Source organism: Microtus oregoni, unplaced genomic scaffold (genome assembly GCF_018167655.1).
Source record: "Microtus oregoni isolate MIOR12 unplaced genomic scaffold, Mior012 000018F_ref0000195, whole genome shotgun sequence".
Lineage (NCBI taxonomy): Eukaryota > Metazoa > Chordata > Mammalia > Rodentia > Cricetidae > Microtus > Microtus oregoni.
Genome location: NW_024543077.1, coordinates 18,475,380 through 18,491,322, shown reverse-complemented (window position 1 = coordinate 18,491,322; position 15,943 = coordinate 18,475,380). Strand labels below are relative to the sequence as shown.

General features: G+C 41.6%; 1 protein-coding gene and 1 pseudogene across 2 annotated transcripts in view; both read left to right on the top strand.

Moving 5' to 3' along the window:
- LOC121459019 (RUN domain-containing protein 3B) overlaps positions 1-15,943 on the top strand; it is a 153,656-nt gene that overhangs the window by 76,291 nt on the left and 61,422 nt on the right. For both annotated transcript variants that reach the window (XM_041668506.1, XM_041668505.1), the window contains exon 6: positions 1,288-1,368. In XM_041668506.1, coding sequence (XP_041524440.1) covers positions 1,288-1,368 — 81 coding nt within the window. The remainder of the gene's footprint in view (positions 1-1,287; positions 1,369-15,943) is intronic.
- On the top strand, positions 6,550-7,013 carry LOC121459020 (annotated as a pseudogene).

Genomic DNA, 15,943 nt, shown 5'->3' with positions numbered 1-15,943 from the left:
GTCAAACTTTGGAACAAAATCAGAAGGTGAGAGTTCACAGGTGATTTTTTTTCCTTTGAAATATCAATCTGATTTTTTATAAGTGTTTCTGCATTTATATTTATGGAGGATGTGTTTTTTGGTGTTGTTGTTTTAGTTGTTTTGAGCAACGTTTTGTTTAAAACTGGGACAACTGATGTGCATCACTGCACCCAGCTCTAGAAGATGTTTTTAACAATAGCTATCATCACTGCGCCCAGCTCTAGATGTGTTTTTAACAATAGCTATCATCACTGTGCCCAGCTCTAGAAGATGTGTTTTTAACAATAGTTATCGTCAGCCAGACACCTTCTTATCCTTCTGTCTGTGTTATACAAGAGTGGAGATCTGGATTAGGGGTCAAGAGATTTAGATTTCCTTTATTGGCATTGTGAGTGAGCATCACAGCATGCCCCCGAGCATATTGCTTAACCATTTCTATGACCTTACGGTCTCAGAAGAAGCTATTTAGAGAGTAGAGGATTTCCAGCACCTCTTGAAGGTCTAAGATCTAAACTTTTTCATTTATTGAGATAGTTTAGAAGCTTCTTCTTTGCTAATCAAGCAGACCTTTCTAAGAGATCGTGTTACCTGAGAATTTGTATTTAAACATGGAAAGCAAACCTTTTTTTTTTATTCTCTAGTGATATTTTGAATGACCGATAAAAATCAACATATTGGCAAATAGCGTAATAAAGTTTAGATTGTGTGGAGTTTTGAGGAATAAGGGTCTCCACAGACTCATATATTTGAATGTTTAGTCACCAGTTGACCTGTTTGAAAGGATTCCATGGATTAGGAGGTGTGGTCTTGGAGGGAGTGTGTCACTGGCATTGGACTCCGGGGTATCAAAAGCCCATGCCAGGACCCTCTCTGGTTGTGGATCAGGATGTAGCTTTCTGCTGCTTCTTCAGCCTGCTGCCGTACTTCCTCCCGTGATGATAATGGACTAAGCCTCTGAATCTGCAAGCAAAGCTGCCAATTAAATGCTTTCTTTTTTAAGAGTTTTTGTGGTCATAGTGGCTCTTCACAAAAATAGAACAATGATTAAGACCTTGATTTCTCAGTAAATTTTATTGTTGCTTTATGAAACATTATCTAATATATTAATTAATCTGTTGTATAATGCTTGTTGTTGATATTGAAAATTAAATATTTAAGATACTTATTTGTAGCAAGTAACAATTATATTATGAACAAAGACATTCCTGTGCAGTTGGAACTTTAATATTAAGTACTAATATGAATATTTATTGTCTGCTTTCTTAGCTTCTGCCTAAAGGGAGAAGGACTGGATGGCACCTTCCCTGCTGTAATAGACTATACACCATATTTGAAGTTTGAGCAAAGGTACTTGCCATTTGAAAATATGTTGTTGAAATCTTAATTGTAACTTTGAACAATTTTTATCTGATTTAAACTTCTTATGTAACATTTGTTTCTTATCAAAAATTATTAGTTAGAACTAAGGAGATGGCTCAGTGGATAAAGTGTTTGCTTTACAAGCATGAAGTCCAGTTGGCATCACCAGAACTCATGTAAAAGATGGCCGTGGTGGAATGGGTATGCAATCCTAGTTCTGGGCAGTCAAGCACAGGGGGCTCTACAGAATTCATGGCCAGGCAGTCCCGGTGAGCTTGAGCTGGAGAATCAATAGAGACTTAGTCTCACAAAGTAACATCGAGAGTAGTACAGAAAGACACCCAAAGTTGACCTCTGACCTCTAGCCTCCAACACACACACATACGGGGTGGGAAGACTATTAGTGAGTTCTACCTCCAACTTCACTTCCAATATTTATGAAGATATAGTCTTATATTAATCTCAGTATGCTGTTTGTATAAAAATATCTATTTATATTGCTAAAACCATTGTAAAAGAATACATGCTCCGAAATAAGCCATTGAAATTTCAGAACTGTGATTCATTAGATTGGGTTCCATTTTGTAGAAATAAATTTTGCTGAAAATTTCACTTATTTTAGGTAAATTCAGTGACAAGTCTACTGATTCTTAAATTGTACACTTCTAAAAAATACCTAGCAATGAATCCCACTGCTAGTCTGTATAACAATATTCTGTAAGAATTCTAGAGTTTTATAACCTTATTGAAAATTAATTAGCTGAAATTCTGTAGGTGTTTTTTGTGTTTTCCTGAAAAAAAAAATGATCTTGTGAATAGCATAAAATTCTATCATACTTAAATACTGTAATCAGGCCATCGTTATAAGGTACTCTGTAAGTTCTATATACATGTAATATATATACATAATCATTCAAGGTATATTTGATGCATACCTAATCTAGGAAAATCAATCTTTGTCTCTGTCTGTCTGTCTGTCTTGCTCTCTCTCCCCCTGACTGTTCTGGAATTCACTGTGTAGGCCACGCTGGCCTCTAACTCACAGAGATCCACTAACCTCTGCTTCCTGAGTACTGGGATTAAAGGTACATGCCATTATCCCCAGCTTAGAAACACATTTTCTTAAGTGCCAAGTGTGTGTGTGTGGGGGGGTGGGGTGGAACATTAGAAACGTCTGAATAAAAGTTCAGCTCCTGACTCCAAGAAAACCACCATCTAATAAAAGATTTCAGGCATTCAAGTAAAAATATCCATGGCTTTTTCTGGGTAGTGACAGATGAGAGCAACCTCTGCGTTTTGGGGGGTTAATTTCGTGAGTGTACAGGAGGGGCTCCTTACAGGAAAAGGGTGAAAAAAAGGCGGCTGCACCACAGAAATGGCCATGTTGTTATGGTAATGACTCAGAAAGATGCACCCCTTGAGCCCCAGGGAAAGAATCTCCCTCCCACAGTGGTATTCACTGTCTTTATAGCCCAAGAGAGGGTTTGTGAATTGAGGAACTTCTGAGCTTCTGGAATCTGGTAACATGAGCTTGTCCTTCTTTATGGCTGAAAAACATTCAGTTGGGTCTATGTGCCAAGTGTTGATTCTGTGTCCCACTGTTAGAGGACATGCAAGTTGGTTCCAGAACTTGAGGTCCCTAATAAACACGGATGTGCAGATCCCCTTGTGACACACTGACTTGGAGCCCAGGAGTGGTTTTTCTGGTGCACATGATAAATCCAGCATTAGTTTCTTGACATCCAGTTGTGCCAGCACCATTTGTTGAAGATGCTTTCTTTCTTCCATTGTATACTTTTAGCTCCTTTATCGAAAATGAGGTGTTCATAGGTTTGTGGGTTAAAATCCGGGTCTTCTATACGATTCCATTGGTCGACTTCTCTGTTTTTATGCCAGTACCACACTGTTTTCATTACTGTAGCTCTGTAATAGAGTTTGAAGTCAGGGATGGTAATGCCTCCAACAGATCGTTTATTGTATAGGATTGTTTTGGCTATCCTGGGTTTTTTGTTTTTCCATATAAAGTTGATTATTGTCCTCTCAAAATCTGTGAAGAATTTTGATGGGACCTTGATGGGGATTGCATTGAATCTATAAATTGCCTTTGGTAGAATTGTCATTTTTACTATGTTGATCCTCCCAATCTAAGAGCAAGGGAGGTCCTTCCATTTTCTGGTATCCTCTTCAATTTCTTTCTTCAATGCCTTAAAGTTCTTGTCAAATAGGTCTTTCACTTCCTTGGTTAGAGTTACCCCAAGATATTTTATGCTGTTTGTGGCTATCGTGAAAGGTGAAGCTTCTCTGATTTCCCTCTCTGCTTCCATATCCTTTGTGAAACCTTTGTACTGACTTTTATCCGTCTGAACTGTTTTACATTTCTACCAAAAGCATATAAGCCTTCCCTTTTATTCACATCCTTGCCGGCATATGTTGTTATCTGTTTTCTCTTTTTTTTTTATTCATTATATGCTGTATGTATGTACTAGCTGGTTTTATGTCAATATGATGCAGCTAGAGCTACCAAAAGGAAGGAGCCTCATTTGAGGAAATGCTTCTGTAACATCCAGCTGTTAGACATTCTCTTAGTGATTGATGGGGTGGGCTGTTGGTCCCAGGTTCTATAAGAGATCAGACTGAGCAAGCCATGGGGAGCAAGCCTCTAGGATCCTGTCCTGTTTGAGTTCCTATCTTGACTTCATTCAAGGATGAACTCCGCTGTGGAAGTACAGGCTGAATAAACCCTTTTCTCCTCAGCTTGCTTTTTGTTTGGTCATGAGTTTAATCTCAACAATAGAAACCCAGACTAACATGTATGGTCTCTTCATTTTTTTTTGTGTTTTTATTTTTAATACAATATTTTTATTATTTCAAAATTCCATACTTGAATAGAATGTATTTTGATCATGTTTATCCCCACTCTTCCCCTTAATGGCTACATTCACCCCCTACATGCTCCCTTTTAAGCTTCAAGTCCTCTTTAGTGTACTAAAACCCTCTGAGTCTAATTTGTGAAGGCCCTGTAACTCACAGCTGTGGACTATCCGCTGGAAACCACACCCTAAAATATTGGCCCCACCTTTGCCCACGAACTGTCAGCTATGCCTGCGTGCTCAGGAACCCCTTCTCTCTCTCTGCTGGGTTGTTTGCTGGGTTGAGACGGAGCAGGCAGCTGCACAACCATAAAGTATATGCAGGATCTGTGCTTGCTGCTACAGTCTCTGTGAGCTTCACTTAGTTGCTTCTGTAGGCCATGTTTCTGAGGTGTCCTTGACACCTCTGGCTCCTACAGTCCTCCCTCCTCCTCTTCAGTAGGATTCCCCTGGCTCCACCTTGTTTGGCTATGGGTCTCTACATCTGCTCTCATCAGTTGCTGGATGCGGCTTCTCTGATAGGCACTGATCTATGAGTATAGCAGGATGGCATTAGAAATCTCTTCATTGATTTTTTTTTCCTCTTTTGCCAGTAGTGTTTGGTTCTCCCTGGGTCTCTGAGCCATCCAGCTTCTGGTTCCGAGTCATCCAGGCAGCCAGGCATGTGCTGTCTCTCACGGCATGGGCCTCGGGTCGGACCAGTCATTGGTTGGCCTCTCCACAAGTTCTGCCCCACCATTACTCCAGCACATATTCCAGGCAAGACAGATTATAGGCCAAAGCTTTTAAGTCCAGATTGGTTTTCCAGTCCTACTGCTGGAGTCTTGCTTGCTTGGTTATGGAAGATGACCAGTCAGGCTCTGTAGCCCCCATTCCTAGGAGACTTTACTGGGGTCACTCTCATAGATTCCAGGGAGTTTCCACTGAACTTGGTTTCTGCATAGGCCCCCAAGTGCCCGCAATTCCCGTCATTTCTCCTACTACGCTCTTCCTCTAGCCCCTCCTCCCCCCTGCACTTGATCCCTTCTGTTTGCATCCCCGCTTGCCTGCCACCAGTCCACCCACAATCAGTTCTGTTTCCCCTTCCCAGGGAGATACATGCACCCCCCACTTGAGTCCTCCTTGAAATTTAATCTCTGGGTCTGTGGATCAGAAAGCAGATTTTTAACCCATGTAACATTCCTGCCATGATTGCAGCCCTGGGCTTATCTTGCATGCCAATTATTCTTTTCTTAGTATCAGTCAGACTAGGGTGAGAATGAATATCCCAGTGAAGTTTTTATTTCATTTCACTGATGCCTTAAAGATGCTGACATTTTTTCATGTCCAATCGCCATTTGTATTTATTAACGTCTTTGATTCACTGACAATGATTTTTGTACAGGGCAAGAGACAGAGATCCAGACTTGTACTCTGCTTATATAGTTTACAACTCAGTTTATGGAGGAAACTGTCTTTTATTATATATAATATAATATTATGGCAAAGATGCCAAAAATCTAATGGCTATAGAAGTGTAGGCTTGTATATGGAGCCTCTCTCCGATTTTGTCACATCCATGTCTGTATTACGTCAGTATCATGCTGTTTTACTACTGTGATCCAGCAGCATAACTTGAAATCATGTAATATAACATCAGCATTATTCTTTTGCTTAGGATTGCTTTGGCTATCCAGAGTCTTTTGTGCTTCTATATGAATTTTAAGATTTTTTTTTTGTTCTGATTCTGTGAAGAATGGTTTTGGGATTTTGACTGGAATTGTATTAAATTGATATGTTGCTTTTGTTAAGTTATTCATTTTCATAATAGTTATTCTTCCAATCCATGAGCATCAGAGACCTTTCTGTCTTCTAGTATATTCTTCAGTTACCTTCTTTAGTATAGAAAAGTTTTATTATATAGTACTTTTACTTCCTTTTTTTCTTTTGTCGAGGCAATTGTAAGTAGCATTGTTTACTTGATTTTTTTTCTCAATGTATTTATCCAAGTTGTATGCAAATTTCTAGTGTAAATAGCCCCTCATTGGTGCTCTGTATGTAAACCAAACGCATTATTTCATCAAGATGGACTTTGGCCTACATGTACTTTGATATGTCATGTGTGCCCTATCTGGAGTGAATAAATACTTGTTCATCTCATCCCAGAAAAAGCTAACACAATGGTTTATCAGCTTAGAGTTTTCTGGTGGGCCGTTTTGTGGACGCCAGGGAAGCTAGAGCAGGTGCAGGAACAGATCCCGGAGGGCCTTGATGGAGTGTTGGGATTTGAGCTTCAGCTTTTCAAACCCAGGATCTCAAAATGCAAAGTGATTCCTGTCCTTTAGATTGTTAGGTGTGTGCAGGTAATCTTGGAAACAATGAAGCAAGGCTGAATTAGAATGGGCTTTTGGCTATTATGGACGGCTCTGAAGTGTGTGGGTTGCTCAAAGCCCTCCTGGCTTTGCTTTTGTTGAATTTGAGGATCCCCACGATGCCGAGAGCTGGATGGAAGAACACAGTGGCTGCCCAGTAAGAATGGAGCTGTCGAAGGGTGAGAAAAGAAGTCGGAATTGCGCCCCCCTTTGGGGTCGTCTCCCTCAAGATGATTAACTTAGGATTCCTCCACCTCGGTGAAGATCTCCAGGGAGAAGCTTCTCTAGAAGCCAGAGCAGGTCACTTTCTAGAGATAGAAGACAAAGGTCTCTGTCTTGTGAGAGAAATCACAAGCCATCTCGATCCTTCTCTAGTTCTCAAAGCCGATCTCGGTCAAATGAGAGGAAGTAGAAGAATAGTTTGCAAAAGAAGTGATGTACAGGAAGTAACTTCATTTGACAGGACATTTAAACTTTTGAGACTTCATTAACTTGGTACATTTTTAAGATTTTTTGCTGTTCATGTTCCCTTAAGCAAGATTGAATTTGCTTTGAACTTTAGTTTTTCATAAACTGAAATAAACATAGATCCTGCCCCCCAAAAAGAGTTTTCTGGTGGAGTCTTTAGGGTTCCTTATCACAGAATATCTTCTGCAAATAAAGATCTTGAACTTCTTGCTTTCCTATTTATATCCCTTTTTGTTTATTTTCTGTTTTGTCTTACTGTTCTACCCGGGACTTCAGGCACTGTGTTGATGGAGTAGAGGGGGCATGTCTGTTCTCCTCTGTGTATATTCTATACTTTATTCCACTGTAGTCACGTAGAGTGCAAGAGATTATTTTGATTTTCATGCTTTTAATAATACTTGCTTGGGTCCTGTTGTGTAATCTATGATTTTTTTCTTTGATTTCTTTAAACATACTTGCAATCATTCTCTTAAATTCTTTGGATTTCATTTAATACACTCTCACTGGAAAGCCTTTATTGTGGAGTCATCATTTTTGGAGTAATGTGTGTTTTCATGTTTGTTGTCCTTTGGTTTATGAACTTGTCCATCTGGGGTTGGATTGTCCTAAATGTGGTTTGAATGAGAACTATCCTACATAGGCTCACATATCTGAGTAATTGGTCCCAAGAGGGTGGCATTAGTAGGAGAAGACAGGGAACATTTAGGAGGGAGAGTCTCACAGGAGGATGTGCTGGGACGGCTTTGAGAGGTTATAGCCTTGCCCCGCCGCCAGTTCTTTCTGCTTCATACTTATGCTTGCAGATATGGTCTCTCTGCTTCCTACTCTGGTCACCTGCTCCCGTGTCTTCCTTACCATTATGGACTCTCTAACTCAAACTCTTACTTCTGTGAGTTGCTTCTGTTAATGGCTTTATCACCGGAGCAGAAAAATAACTAACTCTAGTTGGTACTAGAGAGTTGGGTTATTGCTGAGACAAATGTGACCATGTTGTTTTTGGAGGAACATGGAAGATTGACACTTGAGACAAGGAAAGCAGTTGGATGCTGTAAACAGAGCTAATTGGCCATTCTGGTGGGAGCCCATAAACAGATGCTGAGAGAAACACGGAATGCAGAAATCAGACTCTTGAAAGGGGAGCAGGGTCTCAATTAGCAACTGTGCTTAAGGCCGTCTGTGTGATAGTTGGCAAGGAATCAGGCTGCCATCCCCCTTGTCCTAAGAACTGCTTGAGGCTAAATATAAAAGTTACGGACTAGCTTTTGGTGGAGGCTATTTCAAGGGCAGGTAACACCGGGTCAGTGGTATGGCTGTCACTCATAGCTCTGCAGTGGAAAAGAGCAAGGGGGCAGAAAGAAACACAAAACACACAGCTGGAAGTGAAAAGGAGCTCCAGGAAGCTTTATGTTGTAGCCAAGGCATGTGCTGGAAGAGAGGCTTTAAATTCAGGAGGTAATACCATTAAACTTCTGCACTGCCTAGCTAAGCTTCCAAACTGTGAAAAGGGAAAGCCTACAGTGTTTCTTGTTCCTAGACAGCAATTGTTTCAACCTAAAGGGGCTGCTGCTAAAGCGGCCCAGGGGTGAGAGCCCATCCCTAGCTAGCACCTGAGCTTCACCATGTCGTTGTCACGGCGATGCAAGAGGGAGGGGCTCTGCTTTCTTTCTGAATGGTCAGAGAACACTGAGGGTGTGGCGGTGCTAGTGTCACTGTCAGAAGAACACCCCAAGATACCATTGTATGAAAGCTGGGTTCCAGTGGAGATTCCTGAACTGTGAAATGTCTACCAAGGAGAGCTGCATCCAGAGCGGAACCAGGCCAGCAGAGCGATGTTTGCTGTAATCAGCAAAGCTGGAGGGGCTGTGCCATGTAATCCCTTTGGCAGAAGACATAGACCTGCAGTATTTAATATTCCTCCTGCTGTGTTTTGCTCTTCCTATGCTCAGTTTTTCCTCATTTGGGCCCTCATGCCTTTGGAATGGAAATATATGTTCTGTGCTGCTGTATGATAGAAGCATATAATTTCTTTTTTTTATTTAATGGGGTCATATAAGAGATTACTTTGGGTCTTAAAGGAGGCCTTGGGCTTTGAAATGTTGGTGAGTCTGTCAGAGACTGTAGAGCCTTTTAAAGCTGAACTAAATGCATTTTGCACTATGACGTGACTATGAGCCTATGGGCCCAAGAAGTGGAGTGTGGTGGTTTCGATGAGATCTGCTCCTTTAGGCTCACGTACTTGGACACTTGGTTACTAGATGGTAGTCCTGGGGGTAGAGCCTCTCTCGGGGAAGTATTTTGCTAAAGTAGGGGTAGTGGTTTGAATGAAAGTGGGCCCCCTAGACTCAAAGAATTATTGGAGGTGTCGCCTTGTTAGAGGAAGTGTGTCCCTGGGATTGGGCTTTGAGGTTTCAGAAGCTCAAGCCAGGCCTAGTGACTCACTGTCTCTTCCTGCTGCCTGCCAATCCAGATGTAGAACTCTCAGCGACCTCTCCAGCACCAGGTCTGCCTGCACACCACCATGCTTCCATCCATGATGAAAATGAACTAAACCTCTGAACTGTAAGCCAGCCCCCAATTAAATGTTTTCCTTTATAAGAGTTACCATGGTCATGGTGTCTCTTCACAGCAACAGACATGGGGCTTCGAGAACTTACTCCCTTATCCGCTTTTGTTTGTGACTGAAGATGTACTCTCTGCTTCTATCTCCAGCATTTCCTGCCACGCTGCCCCTGTCACTGTGGACCCTTTGTGGAACTCCAAGCCAAATAAATGTCCTTCTGAGGTTGTTTCTGGTCATGATGTTTCTCACAGCAGCAGAAAAGTGGTCCAGCTGAATGTTTTTAATTACCTTTTAGTGGGAGTGTTATCAGTGTTCATAGTATAGCTGTGCTGAGGTGTAACTTCCTCTGCTAGACTGATATTGGGGACAGCAGGACAGATTTCGAGTGTTCGGTGAGAGTAGAAATGAAGATGAGGGAGATCCCTGGAAGGAGCAGCGGTGGAGACTGCTTAAGGTGGGCTGAGGTAGTGAAGGTGGGATGAAAAGAGAAATAGAGATAGCAGTGGGATCCAGCTCACAGTGACCCCAGAAACACAGGCTGTCTCCCTGTTCTTGGAGAAAGCCAATCAGAAGGAAAGGGAAGAAGGGGGAAGGAAAGATAGGAGGGAAAGGAATAAAAGAGAAAGCAAAAAGAAGGGGGAAAGGATAGGGGCAGGGAGGAAAAACAGAAGAGGGGGTAGAGTGCGGCCATTGACTGCCATTAGCCAGTACCTAAGTGCATACGGGGAGAGTAACTGAAGGGGAGACAGAGCGCAGTGGGGCTGCAGGCCGTAGAGTGTGAATGCCATGTAGCCCGCCCATTGGTTTTAACTTTACATCTCTCAGTTTCTCTTCCCCGGGCTCCCAGATGCCTGCCACACCCCTCCCTTCTCAAGACCGAATTTCAGATTCTGGCAACCAGTGACCTGGTCTCTTCACAGGTCAAGTCACAGATGCTGGTCACACCTCTGGGCGCTGTGCTAGGAGCACAGTTGAGACTGCCAGCCCCACCTCAGGGTTGTCCTTTCTAAGGTTGAGTCATGGATGCTGGTTCTGGGTTCATGATTATGGTTGTGATTGCTGTCCCACCCTTGGGAGGTCCTTCCCTGTGCCTGTGGATACGTGCTTGGAATCTGAGTCTGTATTCCCCTACAGGCTCTGCTTCCAACCACGCTTCTCCCACTGGTTCTTACTCAGTTTCTTCCCCTCAGACTAGAAGTACTCTGCAGGCCTGGTTTTAGTGTATGGTCCCGATTTGCTCAGAGTTTCCTGAAGATGCTGTTCACAGAGAGTCTCTGGCCACTAGATTACTCAGGTAGCAGCGGCAATCTCTTTAAAATGTCCCATGCACGGCTGTTTTAGCTTTTCCTGGCAGGGGATACGTCCAGAGCCCCTCGCCACGGCTGCTGCCAAGCACCTTCTATCTGGCTCCTCCCTTTTTTCCTGTCCTTGGAAATATCTGCTCCTAAAAAGCTCAGTGTGGCTTTTCTGAGTTTTACTCACATATGCCTTGTGCTCCCAGCACCTCCTCACAGTAGAGGAGATAATTCCCCAGCGTTAGCCCAAGGATCTTAATGTTTCAAGGACGGCTGCATTAGTTACTTCCTTGTTTTTCTGGCTAAATGTCTGGCCTAAGCAAAGGAGGAAAAGATGGGTGTGGCTCTCAGTTGCAGAAGGTCAGGCGTGTGGTCATTTGGTGTCTTACTTGGGCACAACCTCATGGTGACAGAATTAGGTGGCAGAGCCACCTCCCACCAAAAGGCAGAGAAGAGACAGAGAGAGAGGAAATGGAATGGTATAATCTCCATAAACATGCTCTCAGGTACCCCCTTCTAGAAGCTATGCCCCCTCCTGAGGTGCCTGCCTCCTGGGGCAGCAGTTCCCCCGGCTACATGCCAAGAGCCTAACACTGGTGCTTGTGTGGATGCTTCACGTTGGAGCTGTACCATGAGAGTCTCTCCCTCTCCATATTACCGCTTTTAGGTTAGTTAGAATGAGACATCCACTGAAAAAATTAAACCACAGAAAGGTAGAAAGAATGATTCTGTCACTAATTTTCTGCCCTCAAGAAACAGCTGTTTGAAGCATTTCCAGTCTTCTCCAGGCACAGAAAATTTTCTTTAATAAATACAAATAATACACATTTTCTTTAATAAATGCAAATAATACACATTTTCTTTAATAAGTACAAATAATACACATTTTCTTTAATAAATACAAATAATACACATTTTCTTAATAAATACAAATAATATACATTTTCTTTAATAAATACAAATAATATACATTTTCCTTACTAAATACAAATAATACACAGACATACTGTTTTCTTCTGTTAAAGCCATATAAGAGCCATTTCACATGTCATGAACTGTCCTATAGCATCATTTACTGAATTGCAAACATTTTAATAATTATGTTTACCTGATGGACTTTTAGAGTTTATTAATTACTGCTTACAGTTATGTAGCAACATGCTTATAAAATTTTTATCATTTTATACAGAACCAGGATTTTCTCTTACATTTAAAGAATTACCAATGAAGGAATTCCTGGGATAATTAGCATTTATATTATTAAAGTTTTCCAAATACACTATAAAATTGCCATTCGGAGAGTTTATTCCATTTCAATATACAGCTATATATGAGCATACCTTTGCTTACTCTTTTCAAATAAGTATTAAAAGTGTGACCAATTTATAAGAGAAGTTTTTGTCATACTGTTTTGATGCTAGTAGAGTTGGTTTGTTTTTCTGAGACAGGATTTTTCTGTGTAACAGCTCTGGCTGTCCTAGAACTCATTTTGTATACCTGCCTGGCCTCGAACTCACAGAGGTCTGCCTGCCACTACTTCCCTAGTGCTGGGATTAAAAGCATGCACCACCACTGCCTGACTTAACACTGAGTATTGTACAATGCCAAATGAAATGTCTTCCTTTAAATAGAGTTTATGAAACTACAATATGAAATAAGTAAATAGAAAACATCTTAAAATATATTACATATTTAAATCAGTGTTTCCAGTTATATACCAGTGAGAAAATAGTTGCTTTTATCAAACTGCTATTTGATATAACGTTAATCATTTTTTTCACTGAGTAGAGTGCTTCATACCTAAGGGTCCCAGCATGTGGATGACTAAGGCAGAATGGTCTCAAATTCAGGGCCAGCCTGGACTATATATCAGAACAGGAAAAAGTATATTTTTCTTGAGTATATCCTACACTGAAACTTCTAGTAGGTAGTAATCGCTTTTCTTTTATGGTGCCTTCAGTTTTACTATTTTCCTTCCATCTCACAATTTCTCCATCCTTTTTTTTCCAAGAGAGAGTCTCATTATGTAACAAGGGTAGCCTAGAACTTACTCTGTACCCTAGGCTGGTCTCAAACTCAGAATCTCCCTGCCTCAGCCTCCCAAGTAGTGCAGTTACAGGCTTTGTCACCACGCATGGCTTCTGTGGGTTATGCACTTATTTTCAAAAATTATTTTACATTTTTGTGTATGTATGCATGCGAGTATTGGTATGCATACATGTATGTGTTTGTGCGTGTGTGTTTGTGTGTATGTGTGTGGCTTTCCATGCCATAGCAAGTGCCTTTATTCACTGAGCTGTCTTGCTAGCCTCAGTTTTTACTTTTAAAAAGAATGATATCAGCATCTTTTCTTTAAATATGATTATTTTCTATATTTATCTATATTATTTTCTATAATTGCCTGTAAATGTAAATATCTAACTATCTAAATAAATATATGTATTAGATAAATTTGCCTAAATAATCCAAGTATCTATAAATATAAATCTATATTCTTGTTTTATAAAAATATCATTCTTTTCTTTAAATATTATTTCCTGGAGAGTTGTTTTTCCACATACAGGGTTACTCAATCAGACGTTGTCTGATCACATATGCTATTAAGCATCCCTTCCTAGCCTTAGAATCCCAAGTTCTCTGCTTCTTTGCTCCTCTTAGTGTGGTTAATGAACTGTTTCCCTTTGACCTGTGAGCTACATCTCATCCTCTGTTAATGTCTTTGTTCCAGCAATTGTTCCCTCTCCTTCGCTATCTTTTTTTGAGATCCTCCCTCATTTCACAGCTTGAAAGACATACAGGAAAGCATGCTCCTTACTTCACAGTCACAACCCAGATCACTTCTGGTGACCTGGAAATGTAGGGATTTCTCTCCGTCAGCAAGCAAGCGTGTAAGTCTGCAGTGGACAGCAGCAGTGTGTCTATAACTCAGTTAAATTCCTGCACTGTCTACCTTCTTTACGGCTCAGTGAAGCCTGCCTTCCTCCCAGGCATGAGGAAGCCTTCATCTGAAATAGGATGTTTTCAGCCATGGTAGGTCAGGGAACTACTCAGAGGCCAGTTCTAAGGGAAAAGGCAAAGGGTAAAGGTAAGGTATAACCTGTGGCCTGCTTTAAGGAAGAGCATTTCTAGTCTAACAGATGAATAGGGTGACAGGGAGGGAGGGAAGGATAGAGAGCTGGAGAGGCAGATGACAGGGACAGGGATGCTCGGTCTGTTTCTGAGACTCCCGGTACCCCGTGTTAGAAGTCCAGCCTTTCATGTTTGTTGCTCTGAAGCTGTTCCAGAGCTGCTTCAGGAGCCAAGGACAAAAGGCCAAATAACATTAACCTTATTGTTCTAATCACTTAGGAAAAACAAGGACAATGGGAGTTATAAGCCAGTAACTATGGATGGAAATAAGTAAACAAGAAAGGGTTTGGGGTTCCTTCCTCCTCTGAAATATAGAGCCTTTTTTATGAGGCTCCAAGTTTGACTATTCAGAAAGTCACCAAGCCCAGCCTATCACAACAGCACATAAACAGAAGCACCTTAATTTTCCCCACCCTGAAAATCAGAAAAATATTCCTGGACCTTACGTCTGTTCTCTATCCCCTCCTTTTATAGAAGCAGTTTCTCAGACCTCTGCCATAGTTTCTCTTGACCTATTTCAGCTTTGATACACACACCTAAAAACCGCTGTTGCCAGTATCAGCAGCCATGTGTTTTGCCGCATGTATCTAGGATTTGGTGATGGGGCGTTTCTCCTCAAAGATCTGTGGCTCCCCCATGTTTGTTCTTTCTCTCTTTCCTTTAGAGGTTTGTCCTCATCTCTGTCCTCTGTTATTTCATGCCTCATCCCTGAACTGTCTTCTCTGCTGATGCCCTTTCTCCCGGTCATTTCTCATCCAGTTTCTTGACTTTGCATACTGTATGTGTGCTGCTCCTTTGTAAGCATGTATTTTCACCTGGGAAGCCACATAAACTCTAGACTTACCCATAGAGCTGCCAACTGCACACTTTGGGAGGTAGAATAAGTATCTCAAATATGCCATTATGAAAGTGAACCCCTAATTTCTCCCAGATAAGACTTTTCTTCCTTTAGGTTTCTTTATTCTGAAGATGAAAGTTCTATCATTTATAGTTATAGTTATAATTGCATCAGAGCTATTCTTCAGTTCTCTGGGTCATCACCCACATAGCCTCCATCAGCAAATCTTACCAGCTCCGCTTTAACCTACCCCTGGACATTTGCAACGTCTCCCTACCTTAGGCTGCTGTAGTTGGTTCTTGACAAAGCAGCTAGAGTCTTCTTTGGACATGTGAGGCGTATCATTGTATTCCTCTTTAGAAAACTTCTTTGACTGTCTTTTAGTGTAACAGTCTGGTTTCCGCTGCATCTGTGACCTCGCCTGTGCTGCTGGCCCTTCCCACTGAGCTTCGGCAGGCACAGCTCTTGCTTCCCGAGCATGCTAAGCACACTTGCCCATTGTGTCTGAGTCTTCTCACCTCGCGCACTGAGAAAGCAGTCTCTCAGTTATTTTTTACCCTTTTCTAGACTAATTACAGGAAACGAGAGAATGAAGAGACTAACAGTCTGTATGCCAGAAAAACTATAGAAAGACCGTTTCCTCTCCATCGTGTGACTGTTCTCTATGAAACACCAAGACCTTTATAAAAGCCGCAACCAACATTTTCCATTGACACTTGGAATGAGGTCAAAGGTAAACTTGTGGAAAGTAGTGGCTTATTTGGTATCAGTTAAAATAAGTCTTAGGGAAGGAAATAGGAACTGGAGCTCCATTAACAGTGGCGATCAGCATGCTGCGATGTCAGAACACTCTTGGTTTGTATTAAAGCTTTGCTGGATACCACATTGCTCACGCAGCCTTCACTGAGCTAGCTGCCCTCCTGCAGTAACGGCCCACCCATCCAGACTGCCTTTCCTCCTCAGCTCCTTTTCACACTGTTCATGTTTGATATTGGCTATATTATTTTCTTGTTTCCTCTACTAGAACAGAAGCTGCCAAAAAGCCAGTCAAT